We start from the raw sequence: 14,803 nt of genomic DNA, 5'->3' as shown, positions 1-14,803 counted from the left end.
CAGTGTTGGGCTTCAGTTGACCAGCTACTTTTTTAGGATCATAACTACAATCTTTCAAAGCACCAACACAAAAATGTGCAGCTGGATTCTGATGTCTTCTCATTTGCGTCACTGATTGCAAAAGGAAACATGGGATTTCGGTGTTTTTAATCTCCCAAGGCACTGAAGAAAAAATATCTCAGCAACATATGGTTTAAGATTTGGTTTTGTTTTTGTTGTTAATGGGAGTGTGCAGCCCTTGAACTAAGATGTCGGATGAACCATATCAGAGGATATTTGGTAGGAACTGGTAGCACGCAAGTTGACCCAGCAGAAATCCAAACAAGTTGTTACAACAATCCGCTGGTTTTGTGGCCTTAAATGATAATTCCTTTATAACTCAACATCAATTTACTTGCCTGAATTTGAATTCTGCAGACCAATAACTGCTGTCGTATAGTAACTAAGCCGACCATCTAAACACAACTAAAATATCGCAAATCGACAACAATAAAAGGAATGCTGTAGATCGATGATTTTGGGAAAGAGCGCAGATAAGATGATGACTGCTTGCAGTGGTTTACAGCCAGTGTGATACTTCTGGTATAGACATTGTTGCAATGCAGGAAATGCAGCTGTGAACCTGCAGAGCTAGCTTTCACAAACCTGTCCAATCCTATTTTTCAGTTTGTAGAGAAGTATGCATTGGTCTCATGACCTGCAGGAGGCCTTGCCTGTACTTCTGTGCATTGTTTTGTCTGACTGGCTGAATAGGTTGAAGGGACTTGGTTTATTGTCTTTTAAGGCTGTGAGGAGATAAACAGCAATTCTGTCAGGACAGTGTTTCATGGGTCCTGCAGTGAAGAATCAGTTTAGATTCCTATTCAAGTTTCTGGAGTGGCACATACATTCTGCTTTGAACAGAGTCAGTCAGCAATATTATTGCATGTTCTTAGAAAGGAACTAGAGCATAGAATAGTACAGCACGGAAACAGGCCTTTCAATCCATAATGTCTGTACTAAACATCATGCCAAATTAAACGAAATCCCTTCTGCCATAAAGGATCCATATATCTGTATCCCTGTATCGAAAAGCCTCTTCAATGCCACTAACATATTTGCTTCTACCATTACCCCTGAGACCGCCCATTCCAGGCAGCTACCACTCCCTGTGGGGGGAAAAGAGAAACAAAATTAGAAAAAAAACACTTGCCTCAAATTTCCTTTGAGCATACCACCTGCCCCTCCCCCACCCCAACACACACACACACACACACACACACACACACACACACACAATCTTCTAGTATTAACATTTCTATCCTGCTTTTAACATTTAACCTATCTCTGCTGAAACAATTACTGGAAGGGTCATAGGCTTATAATTGACAAATGAATTGTTCCAGTTTGAATTGGGGGATTGTGGCTCAATGGGCCTCTTCTGTGCTGTTGCATCATTTGAAAATAAGCCTGATGCTATGGATAAAGGGGGAACTAATGACTGTACTATACATGGTTTCTAAAGGGCATTTGACAAGATGTCAATTCAAGGGTTGTTAAATATGATAAATGCTCATGAGAAAGGTGTAATATATTGTCATAAAGAGAAAATTGGCTAATTAACGAAGGAAGGCTAGATGTAAACAAGTCTTTTGGTTCAATGTTACAAAAAGCGTACCACATTGATTGGTTCTGAGTCAGGCAACAGGATTACATTCAGGTGTCATGTTGTCAAAGTGAACTAATAAACAATGGAAGGCCGAGGAAGCAATAGTAGATTTGGAGATTTTACTAGTGAGCTGGATGAAGAATTGTTGCTCTTAATGTAAAGATAGAAAGTCAAGTTTTAGCCTGTCTTACAAACTGATATAGATAATTTATGTGACTGGGTAAAGAACTGGAACACAGAGTATAATGTGCAAAAATGTAAAATTGTCCATATGGACAGGAAGAATAAAGTGTATTCTGTAAATGTCATGAAATTGTACTGCTGAATTACAGAGGGACCTCATGCATAAAAACCTAGTATGTAATGACTGCAGGTAATTAGGAAAATGTTGTTGTTTATTATTAGGGAAATTGAATATAAATGCAAGGAGGTTATACCTCAGTTATATAGAGTATTGGTGAACTCTCAGCAAGAAGTTCATGCATGGTATTTGCCTCCTCCTTTAATGAAGGATGTAAATATATTGGTGGCTGTCCAGGGGAATGTACTGGATTAATACTTAGAATAGGTGTGTGTTGAACAAACCCTGTATATTGGAGTTTAGATTGCTGAGAGGGGATGTGATTAAACATATAAGATCCCGAGTGATTTTGATAAGGTGGTCATGGTGAGTGGGGTCTTCTTTCCTCCTGAGGAAGAAACTAGAAGTGGGGGTAATGGGGATTGTCCATTTTGGAATGAGATGAAACAAGGCATTTTCCCCGAGTTACGATATCTTAAAGAACAATGGAAGCAGAATACTTTTGCAGCAGAGATATTAAACGAGGGAGTGAAAGATTACTGGAGGGGGGTGAGAATTTGGATTTGAAGTTATAATCAGTGTAGTCATACTCTTAATGGTGCAGCGGGTTCAATGAGCCCACTAACATACATGTGCTTCTATTTTGTATGTTCATATTTAATGTCCTTCTAGGTAATCTGCAACATTCTGAAGATTTGACCTAGCATTCCCATGAGTTTTTCCTGTACATCCAGCATGAATTTTGTACTTTAAACATGTTAAATCCTTGGTTCTTTGTGTAACCTTTATGAGCATTGTGGAAATTACTTGTTTCTGACAAGGGCATTGTTGGGCACTCCCGGGAGATTGCAACCTTTAATTTTGCAGTGAAGGACGTCACAGAGATGCCTCCCAGTTCTATCCTGTATTACCCGTAATCTGATTCATTTACTAGGCATTGCAGAAGGTAGTTAAGATTAAACTCTGAGAGCTGTGGCCCTATGATTGAATGTAAACCAGGTTATTATGGAAATCATCCTCAAATTTTAGCAAACCTGATGGAAACCAGTCATCATTCGAGTTTAAGTGTTAGATTATTTAAATAATAGAATTTATATTCTGTATTTGGCATGTTATGACTTGAAGGCCTGGATTATTAATCCTGGCCTCTGTGTCATGAGCAATGAACACTGCCCAATAGTGTTCAATCCACAAGCTGTGGAGAGAGAAACACAGTTAACTTTTAAGGTGAAGGACCTGATTTGGTTGTGAATTGACGTAAGTTGTTATATCACCACTGCGACAGTAAAGAGGAGTCTCTCCATTTCCCTTCCTGTCAGTTTTGTTCTGTTGGCCTTGTATTATTCTATGGAGGGATGTGGGCCAAACGCAGGCAGAGGAGATGGGGAACTTGATCAGCATGAATGAGTTGGGTTTTGGGCCTTTTTTTTTGTCTCTGCTTAGTGCATAATCACGAACAAGGATACACCTACGATGTGCATTTCAACAACTATATTTGGTTAAGTAAAGAAATCTTAATTCTTGGGATGTTTCTCTCACAGTAACTGTTATATAATAAATATTCTAACTCTCAGTATCACTTCCATGAGGACCATGGTGCCAGCCAGTGAGTCCCATTTCTCTGCAAGCCTTAACCTTCCATGTACCTATCCAAGTTCTGAAATAATACTATGGTACACTTGGCTCAAGCCTTTTCTCTGGCAGCCTATTCCTTGTAACCACTCTGTGGAAAAAGCTGACCCTCTGGCCCTTTTTAACTTTTTTTCCCTCTCAGCCTAAACCTAACCCCCTAGTTTTTTTGGCGGGGGGACGCAGGTAAGCTGCTACCATCCAAATTAGCTATGCTTCACATAATTTTTAACAATTTTTATATGGTCTCCCTTCATTCTCTTGTGTTTCAAGGAATAAAGATCTAGCTTGGCCAACATCTCTATATAACTCAACTCCTCTGTTCCTTGCAACTTCCTTGTAAAGCTATTCTGCATTCTTTCCAGTTTAACCATGCTTTTCCCATCACAAGGTGACGAGCACAGTGCTGCAAGTGTGGCTTCACCAGTGACATGTGGAGCATGAACACTGGCATGGACCAGTTGGGCTCAGTAGTCATGCCACAGTTCTTAGTGGAATACTAAGTGTTTGTTTTTCCTCCTGTTTAGGGGCGTTTATCATCTGCTGGACTCCGGGACTGGTTTTGCTATTACTCGACGTGTTTTGCCCTGACTGCAATGTCCTGACGTATGAGAAGTTCTTCCTCCTGCTGGCTGAATTCAACTCTGCCATGAACCCCATCATCTACTCCTACCGTGACAAGGAGATGAGTGCCACCTTCAAGCAGATCCTCTGCTGCCAGCGGAATGAGGGCAGCAATGGCGCAGCCGAAGGCTCCGACCGTTCTGCTTCCTCCCTTAACCACACCATCCTGAGCGGGATACACAATGACCATTCAATGGTGTAGCTGGAGGCCCAGGGGCTGTCCGTCACAAGATAGCCAAGATATTTAACCACCTAGATGTACACAAGTGGACCCCTAAAGACTAAATGCTACACTAGCACCAGGACCAATTCACAAACTAATGCAAGAGGTTGTTGACAAATATTTTCTCTTTTAATAGGACCTAGTGTGATTCAGCTGTTAGTTATGGGTTGGAGTCCTAAGTACTTGTGTTATGTTACCTGCTAAACTGCATTTAGCTGTAGAAGTTGAGGCTTTGTAAAAACATAATAAACTTATTTTATTCAACCCATTAGCATGCTTAGGATGGACTATTACATAGCAGGCAAAGTTCAGTATTTTATTGTTACTTGTCAGTACCCACTCAATACAATGTTCTGTTTTAAAGGCAAGGAGAGCTTTCAATTTATGGCAAGCTTTCCCAGGAGCTTGGGAGACAGTAGAGGCTGTTCTTTTGGGACTTGCAAACTTTGTAAGCCATTAACAATTGACACGTGCCTGCTTTATTTCTTGTTTTAAAAGTCCCTATTAGTCAATTGTTTCAATTCTAAAATTTGGCTTTCCAAACACATGTTTATACAGTGTAAGCATATAATAGGTTATAAACATGTAATATAAAGATATTGATTCAGTATTGACAATTGAATTCATTCCAATGAAATATTTTCAATTTGTCTACCATTTAAACCTCCTGACTAAACAGTTCATTGTTTGAAGCTTAGCTGACATTATTAACTCTTAATTGCTGCTAATGTAGCTTTTCATATTCATGACTCTATTACAATTTATAAATGGAACTAAAACACTTTGTGAATATACGTATAAAGATGAACTATTTAATATGGTCTGATATCTGCATTTGAAATAACATGTTTGAAAAGTATAGGTGAGTTTCTGATTTCTCATGAACAGGTACCAGTTCTGTGTGTGTTGGCTAAAGGAGTTGCCTCAGGTTGATGCGCCATCAGCTTTTTGGGTAAATGAAATGTGTCGTTAATATGTGTAACATCTTTTAGTTGACAAGGTATAGCCCTGCCAATCTGTTTTATGTCATTTGTGCCAAAGTACATTCTAACTAATATTTGGTGCATTCTCCTTCATAATAATTACAGGTATCCTTTCAGTGAACCCTACATTAGGTGCCTTGTAGTTTCCTAGTTTTGAGCTATTTTGGAACTTCAGGAATGAGAATATTGCTAGAAGGTAAAAGAATCTCTTAAATACTAGGTGGTGCATGAGTTGGACATAAGCTGGAAATACAGCAGTTCTTTGGAATGAATTCCTCAGTGTGATCCAAGGGTACTCGGAACTAATCACCCTGTTTGTGCGAGATGAAAACGTGTACTGATACTACTCGGTGGAGTTATTTTTCTTTTGCACTCAAATGAATGGAGCAATTGGAAACAAAATCTAGCTACTATACGGTGACATTTGATTGGTTTTGGGGTTGCATGGAAAAGCTTCTAAAGTGGTTAATTTGGCAATCACGTGCTTGGCTTTGTTTACCCGGATGAAATGCTGGGAATCTGTAAATTGATGCTTTATCATGTGCATTCCTGCAACATATAACATGCAGTAGCAATAATTGGCTCTGTATTTCCATTAAATAATACATCAGGAATTAAAATGTTGACAGTGTCTCTTTGTATCTCACAAATTTAGCTAATTGTTTTGTATGTTTCAAGGATTAGGTACAATTTATGCAAGTTATGACTTTTCTTTAACCTGGCAATCTGTTTTTCAAAGACAATGTAGTTTACAGAACCCAGATTGTTACTCCAAGTAGTTTCCCTAAGTTATGTCAGTTAGTGCTTTTTAGGTTCTGAGCTATGTAAATATTTTACTGCTAAATGCATAAAGTGCTCTAGGCAGTACTGTGCAACTTCTGCACCTGTAGTGTCAAATGGTGGTACTGATAATTATATGTAACTACGGAAATAATTCACCACTAAAGAACACAATAGTCTTACTGTAACCAGGTCTTGAGCATTGATGTAGTTGCAATTTGTGCCAGGCTGAGTTTTAATTTTCCATTAATAAATGCAACAGTGCTTTCAGACATTTCAGCCCTCAACTGTTCCTTTGTTCTCCAGCCTAACTGGCAGAATCTGATTTGTGTTACATCTTAATCCAGTCTCATTTCCAGAAGGAGAGTAAGAGTGAATGAAGTCCATCTGTTTAAAGTCAGGAACCAAGGCAACATTGGACTGTGTGGAGTAAAGGTTTGCACTGTTTGGGGTGGTGGTAGGTCAGAATAAGGCCATATTGTTTGCACCAGGTACTGATGCTAGCTGAGGGCTAGTCGATAGTTTTGGAATGGAGTATGATTGAATGCATTCAGTTGTTATTCTCAGCAGTTGTTAAATGAAAACTTGAATTGTTGCTTTATATTCCAAAAACAATGCTAATCTTGGACTGGGAAATTCCTTGGTGCTTTTCCCAGTTCAGTGGCGATGTTTTACCGGAAGTGCCTTTGAATTCCTTCCTCACTATTTCTGCATATGCACAGGGCCTCTGTGTACAAGTTGAGTTCTTCAATAGACTTCCAGCGAAGTCATAGTGTAGAATGAGAAGAGAGGAGAGGAATGTTCCCACTCATTTCATTTGCAACAAACTGCATTCTAACATTCTGTAGTGTAACTTCCAAGATTGTATTTACAAAGCCTTTTCACCAATATTAAATTGATATGAAAACTATGCAGCATTTCTCAGATATTAATAATTAACACTTGTGGAACACTTGCATTATGAACTCCATTGAAAGTTTAAAAAAAAAATCTTGTAAGGCTTTTTACAGTCTTCATGTAAACATTAACAGTGAAAATGCTAATATTATCAGGATCAAAGCAAATGAATTAGTTACAATAATTTTTTAAACTTCCCATTGATGTTTACCTTTGATTTGTATATATACAAAAAAATAAAAAATATTCCTTGGTTTTGGATTGTAAATGTGTTTACACGTTATTTGTGTTTCTCATTTCTGTGCTAGTTACTCAACGGCTGCAAACTTACACTACATGTTGGGACATACAATGTACGGTAAGATTGGATAGGAATAAGCCATTTGGTCACTCATCAAGATTATGTAGTGGATAGCGTAGTGCAATTATGGGGATAGCGACCCAAGGTTCAAATCTGCTGCTCTCTGTCAGGAGTTTGTTCATTCACCCTGTGACTGCATGGGTTTCCTCTGGGTGTTCTGGTTTCCTCCAACATTCCAAGTATGTATGGATAGTAAATTAATTGGTCACATGGTTCATTGGACCACTAGGGCTGTTACCATGCTATATCTCTAAGTTATCACTACTCTTCCCCATCTCTTTTGCCAGATGCTGCATTAGTTTTTTTTCGCTTACCCAAGATTTTATGCTCAGAAATCATTCAACTGGTATTAGCTGCCATTTGCAGGAGGCAGTTCTCCCAATCTGCATATAGAAATGTTTTCTAACTTTACCCCTAAGAGGTCTGGTTTTAAGTTTCAAACTGTCACTTTGCACCATACTGTCTGACCATTAGCAGTAGACTATCTCCTTTTGCTGAAGGGGAGAGTTGTGCTTTCAGATTAACTTGTCCAGTTGAGCAAAAATGGACAAGGTTTTTGACAGAAAACTAGGAGTTTCCAATCAACAACTGGGACTGAAGATAGCAGTGGATTCCATACCTGTGTCCTTAGTGCTAATTTAAGTTCATGGGTTGCAGAAAAAAATTACATTTAACAATAACCAAGTCAAAAGCAATGTAGAAAAACAAAGGCCAATCTAGAAAAACAGTACATCCAAAATCCATCATCATGAGGGCCATGAATTGTGGGCTCTTAAAGAACAAATGGAATTGCCTGCAAATGTTGGAAAAAATATTGAAATATCCTTACTTGAGGAAGTGGTGCAGAGGAAGTTCACCAGGTTGGTTCCAGAGATGGGCGGGTTAGACTGAGTCGCTTATGACTGTACTTAAATTCAGAAAGATGAGAGGAGATTTTATAGAAACAAAAAATTATGAAAGGGATAGATAAGATAGAGGCAGGAAAGTTGTTTCCACTGATAGCTGAGACTAGAACTAGGGGACATAGCCTCAAGATTTGGGTGTGTAAATTTAGGATGAAGATGAGGAACTGCTTTTCCCAAAAAGTTGTGAATCTGTGGAATTCTCTGCCTAATGAAACAGTGAAAGCTACCTCAGTAAATATATTTAAGACAAGGTTAGATAGATTTTTGCTTAGATGGGGAATTAAGGACTATGGGGAAAAATCCAGTAGGTGGAGATGAGTCCATGGTCAGATCAGCCATGATCTTATTGAACAGTGGAGTAGGTTTGACAGGCCAGGTGGCCCACTCCTGCTCCTATTTCTTATGTTCTTATCCTGAGGATTTTGCTTCTAGTAAAGAGGCCAAATTAATGCAGATGATAGGCAGCCAGTCCCGTAACTGGGAAGCAAACTAATGTCTGGCTGGGGCATGAGGAGCAGCTTTGGTGACGTCAGAGTGTAGATAAAGGGGAATGTACAAGGAGAATAGATTAGAAAATGATACCAAAGGGCTGAAACCGCACAACTTGGTGCTTTTGAGAGTTTAGTTCAAAATAGCTTGGCGACTACTCCAGAGGCAGCTGTGGGGCCACCCAATAATACAACTGTTCCTTAGGATGTTAAGATTAAAACAAAATAGATTCAATAACTACATAAATAGAAGTAAAAGTAAGTGTTGAAATGATGGGAAGAAGCAGCCTGAGTAGTGCTTCATAAGTCAGGATGAATGCCCAATTCTGAACTGTAAATCCCATGTAATTCATCTTTGCTGAACAGACTGGGAGTTTGACTGTGCTGGGCCCATCCATCCAGGATAACCCTAAATAAGAGGATCCAATTAGCCATTTAATGATTACCCTCTTAGTTAAAGCACTGGATTGAGAAGTTGATTCCTACCAGATATTTACAAATTTAAGTTTCTTCACAGAGAAAAATTGTGCTGCTTTTTCAATGCTGTTTTGAAGATCAGAGTGTTAGTTGTGGGGAAGCTGCATATTTCTTTCTATTGGTTGGAAATGGGTTATAGTTTTAGCTTGATTAAAAGGGACATGTTGATTTTATTCCCAACATGTTATCATAATTAGTGGTTGATTTCTCTCCTTGATCTTTCTTCACAGTTGCAAAAGGTGTATGCTAAACAATGTTGTTAACAGTCTAAGGCCTTGTATTCAAATAATCTGGTTATAATCATAGAAACAGAAAACCTACAACACAATACAGGCCCTTCGGCCCACAAAGCTGTGCCGAAAATGTCCCTACCTTAGAAATTACTAGGCTTACCTACCTATAGCCCTCTATTTTACTAAGTTCCATGTACCTATCCAAAAGGCTCTTAAAAGACTCTGAGACAATTATTTATCTTTAATTGATGTTGCGTAACTTACAATGGATTACAGAATTATACAGAACAGAAGTGGACCCTTTAGCCCAGGGGTTCCTACTTAGGGTTCATGGACTCCTTGCTTAATGGTATCGGTCCATGGCATTAAAAAAGGCTAGGAACCTCTGCTTTAGCCTAGTTGGTTGCTACCAACTAAGTTGAATAACTGAGCTAGTCCTATTTGCCTGCATTTGGCCCATACCCCTCTAAAGCTTTTGAACTTGCACTGCACTTTCAGTAATGTAGAAGAAAATGCAGTACCATGGTTATCTTTCTTGCTCGGAACATTATTCCCCTTAAATTCCATAAGATATAGGTGCAGAATTAGGCCATTTGGTTCATCAAGTCTGCTCCGCCATTTCTTCATGGCTGATCCGTTTTCCCTCTCAGCCCCAATCTCTTGCCTTCTTCCTGTAACCCTTCATGCCCTGACTAATCAAGAATCTATTAACCACTGCCTTAAACATATCCAGTGATGGCCACCTCAATTGCCTGTGGCAACAAAACTCCCCAGATTGACCACTCTCTGGCTAAACAAATTAATCTGTTCTAAAAGGACTCCCCTGTATTCTGAGGCTGTGTCCTCTAGTCTCAGATTCTCCCCATAGGAAACATTCTCTCCACATCCACTCTATTGAGGCCTTTAAGTCTTCGATAGGTTTTAATGAGGTCCTCCCTCATTCTTCTGAATTACAGTGAGTAGAGGCCCAGAGCTATCAAATAGGCATCCATTAGTCTCGTGAGACCATGGACTTGCGCCTTGGAAGGTTTCCCAGGGCGCAGGCCTGGGCAAAGTTGTATGGAAGACCGGCAGGTGCCCACGCTGCAAGTTTCCCCTCTCTACATCACCAATGTTGTCCAAGGGAGGGGCACTAGGGCCAATACAGCTTGGCAGAGCAATGTGTGGTTAAGCGCCTTGCTCAAGGATACAACACGCTGCCTCAGCTGAGGCTTGAACTAGCGACCTTCAGATCACTAGACCGACGCCTTAACCACCTGGCCACGTGCCAACACTATTTGATAGCCAGAGCTATCAAATGCTCCTCATACGACAAGCCTTTCAATCTCGGAATCTTTTTCGTGAACCTCCTTTGAACCATCTCCAATGTCAGCACATCCTTTCTTACACAAGGGGCCCAAAACTGCTCACAATACTCCAAGTGAGGCATCACTGGTACTTTATAAAGCCTTAACATTACATCCTTATTCTAGTCCTCTCGAAGTGAATGCTAACATCGTTAAATTCCCTGAAGCTAACCTATGTTCCTTGCTACACGTGCTGCCTTCTGATGGCTTGTTCTGATTTCTAATATTAGATACTTGTACAATTCATGATCAGGTCTTTATTAAAACATATCCACAGTTCCCATGTTGACTGCTGCTGTTTGGAATTCCATTCAGTCTTTAATAAGTTTCCCTCTGGTCAGTACATTTTCATACGTGCCACCAGTGAAACAAATGTAAATAGAAGAGCCCAACAGAACAGCTCAACATATAAAGTCTTTCAGCATCTGAATTGCTTTACTGCTGTGGTCGTTTCACTCTGTCACTTTATGGTCTGTTGGTTAAATGATTTTCCAAATTCTTCCAATTGTCCTTCCCATAGAGCGTGGAAATATATTTGCCAGAACTCTAACCGAGTACATGACTTACAATGGAATACTCATCCATAGGTGCTTTAACCCATAAAATGACTGGAGTAATACGACACTCTACAATGATGATCTCTTAGCCCATGTCCATCATGCTGAAGAAGCATCTGCTCCTTGTTACCATAGTGAGACAAGTTAGCTCCAGAGCCTGAGACAGGGTCTTTGAATCAGGACATTGACCATTGCTCTGATGTTTAACCTACAGTGTTCCTCCAGCAGTTTGGGTTTCTTTTTGTGCCTGATTACAGCATCTGCAGTTTCTTGTGACTCCATGTCGAGAATGGGACTGGCTGCATTGTTGCTCATGCCAATAACAGAAAGTGAACTCTGTACCAGTGTCACTTAAAGGATTAGTTCACCACGCCCTGGTTACCAGTTGACTCATTTCTCGTGGGTTACTGGTGGGCCTTCAAGGCATTTCTTTTGATCTGATTTGTGTTTTCTCCCAGTGACTTCGGCCAATGGCTGTGGACCATACCACTGCCTTCCAGGGTGTCCTGTCTTTGGGTTGTGATTCAGAGGGGGGAGCAGCCCAGAAAACTGCTGAGTGCCAGAAAAGAAGGGAGAAGGACTCTTTGAAGGAGACCACACACAGCATGAACAGAGTATTTCTCCTGCTTGGACCTGAGGGGCAACATGATAGGTGTACTCATGTTACAGAAGCCATTAGGCACTGAACAACATCAGTACAGGGGCACCCGGACAAAGGACATTATTTATGAGGTGTATGGTTTCACTCAGTGCTGGATCTAGCTTAGTATTGTTCGATTTACGTGATTAAAGGTTCACATGAAGCAGTTGGACTAACCGAAGGACAGTAAGCAATTAAAGGAACTGCTGATTGTCACGCCCAAGGCCTTGCCTTTTTAAAATGCCACCTACATTCCTTCCCAAAGTGCTTCACTGCAGTGTAGCTTCAAAAGTGCGGGCACTGTTGAGGGAAAAGCAGCAACAATTCAAACTTCAGATTCAAGGTCGTTTATTGTCATTCTTCAGTACAAAGTGTGAAGGAGAACAAAGAGGTTGTTATTCGGGATCTGGAGCACCATAATAAAAACACTAAGCATAAAGAAACAATACTTATTAATAATCCTATAAACACAATGTTCAAGTAACTGAGTGTGGTCACATATACGTAAGAGTCGAGGCAGCGAAGCTCTGGTGTTCATCCATCTAAACCGGATGCAAGGATGGATTGCTCTAAGTACCCAGCTGACTTAGAGAGGTAGAGAAAGGCTTCTGGCTGGGCGACGAGCTCTGGGCCCCACGCCGGGGTCCGGCGGGCACACAACCCATTGTTTGGACCATTTAAACGTCAGCCCAGATAGACTGGAAAGGCAGGGTGCCGGGACCGGAGGCAAGAGTTGGGCCTCTTTCACTCGTACCCTGTGATGGTTACTCCTCGCTCCAGGACGCCGAGACCGTGAGTCTGCTCCCGCCGCTGTATGGTTTGTGTCTGCGAGCTTCGCGGTAGCTTGCCCACTATATGATGAACTTGAGACTGAGGCTATGGGCCTACTCCTGGACTCCGCTCTATCGACTCAATCTGGCTCAGAATGCTGTTGCTTCCTTCTATTGTTTGCATGATTTGTGCTATTTTTTCTTTCTCGCGGCACTTAGGGTGATGGCCTATCTTTTTTTAAAATTAGATTCTTTCGGGTTTCTTGCCTCGTCCGTAAGCAGATAAGTCTCAAGGTTGTATAATTTATACATTGATAATAAATGCACTTTAAATCTTTAAGCAACACACATCAAAGTTGCTGGTGAACGCAGCAGGCCAGGCAGCATCTCTAAGAAGAGGTACAGTCGACGTTTCGGGCCGAGACCTTTCGTCAGGACTAACTGAAAGAAGAGTGAGTAAGAGATTTGAAAGGGGGAGGGGGAGGGGGAGGGAGAGATCCAAAATGATAGGAGAAGACAGGAGGGGGAGGGATGGAGCCAAGAGCTGGACAGGTGATTGGCAAAAGGGGATACGAGAGGATCATGGGACAGGAGGTCCGGGAAGAAAGACAAGGCGGGGGGGAACCCAGAGGATGGGTAAGGGGTATATTCAGAGGGACAGAGGGAGAAAAAGGAGAGTGAGAGAAAGAATGTGTGTATAAAAATAAGTAACAGATGGGGTACGAGGGGGAGGTGGGGCATTAGCGGAAGTTTGAGAAGTCAGTGTTCATGCCATCAGGTTGGAGGCTACCCAGGCGGAATATAAAGTGTTGTTCCTCCAACCTGAGTGTGGCTTCATCTTTACAGTAGAGGAGGCTGTGGATAGACATATCCGAATGGGAATGGGACGTGGAATTAAAATGTGTGGCCACTGGGAGCTCCTGCTTTCTCTGTCGGACAGAGTGTAGGTGTTCAGCAAAACGATCTCCCAGTCTGTGTCGGGTCTCGCCAATATATATATCACTGCCTTTTAAATCTTTGAGAGTGGCTTTAATACAATCATTATATATGAGATTGGTCAGGTTGTCAGCTGTATATACAGTAAGATTATTAGCAATCTCCCACTGATAGCACTGTGGAAGTGACAGTATGATCTGTGAATTTAATGGTGTTGGTTAAAGGATATTTCTCAACAAGAACCTCCAGAAACAAGCGCGAAGTGCCTGAGTCTTGATTTAGGGTAGAGTGAGTGCTGACAATGTCTGCAGAGGTTGCTCTGGTCCCCAATGCATGTGCTTTTCCACCATGTACTGGGATTAGTGTAGTTTGGAAGGTCACCTAAATTAGGGCCAACTCAGTCCAGGGGAAATGGACAAATTGGATCCAAAATTGTCTTGATGACAGGAGATGGGACAATTGTAGAGGATTGTTTTTGTGATTATGTACCTGCGATTAGTAGTTTTCCACAGGGACTAGTGCTGAGGCCTTTACTGCTTGTAATATACATGAATGATCTGGAAGTTGATTTAGGTTTTATGATTAGTCAGTTTGGAGATAATACAGATATAGATGGAGGTGCTGAGAGAGTGCGGGGCGGGCTGTGGTATTTACCACTGTAGGAAGGGATCATTGTGTTTGTAAAATGAGCTGAGAAATCGAGTGTAATCTTGATAAATATGAGGCGCTGCATTACTAAAGGAAGCTAGGGGAGTATTGCAGAGCAGATCCAAATCTCCTGGAAGGTGGCAGGGCAGGCAGGTGACATGGCTAAGGAGGTATATGGGATGCAGCTTTTGTTAGGTAAGTCAGTGAACCCAAGGGCAGTGAAGTTATACTCCAGCTCTGAAGTCTGACCAATGTTTTATAAAGTGCCACTTGCAGTTCTGGTCGCCGCACCATAGGAAGCATGTGATTGTGATGGAGAAGGTGTAGAGGAGATTCATCAGGATATTGCCAGATGTG

At 41.1% G+C, this 14,803-nt stretch overlaps 1 protein-coding gene across 4 annotated transcripts in view; it reads left to right on the top strand.

Annotated features, from left to right (window-relative positions):
• lpar1 (lysophosphatidic acid receptor 1) overlaps positions 1–7,308 on the top strand; it is a 107,051-nt gene extending 99,743 nt beyond the window's left edge. For all 4 annotated transcript variants that reach the window (XM_072258155.1, XM_072258151.1, XM_072258154.1 and 1 more), the window contains one exon: positions 4,106–7,308. In XM_072258155.1, coding sequence (XP_072114256.1) covers positions 4,106–4,404 — 299 coding nt within the window. In that variant the 3' untranslated portion in view covers positions 4,405–7,308. The remainder of the gene's footprint in view (positions 1–4,105) is intronic.
• Positions 7,309–14,803: the final 7,495 nt, after the last annotated feature.

Source organism: Mobula birostris, chromosome 5 (genome assembly GCF_030028105.1).
Source record: "Mobula birostris isolate sMobBir1 chromosome 5, sMobBir1.hap1, whole genome shotgun sequence".
In the NCBI taxonomy this organism is placed as follows: domain Eukaryota; kingdom Metazoa; phylum Chordata; class Chondrichthyes; order Myliobatiformes; family Myliobatidae; genus Mobula; species Mobula birostris.
The sequence above is the reverse complement of the archived record's forward strand: the minus strand, read 5'-3'. Positions and strand labels throughout refer to the sequence as shown.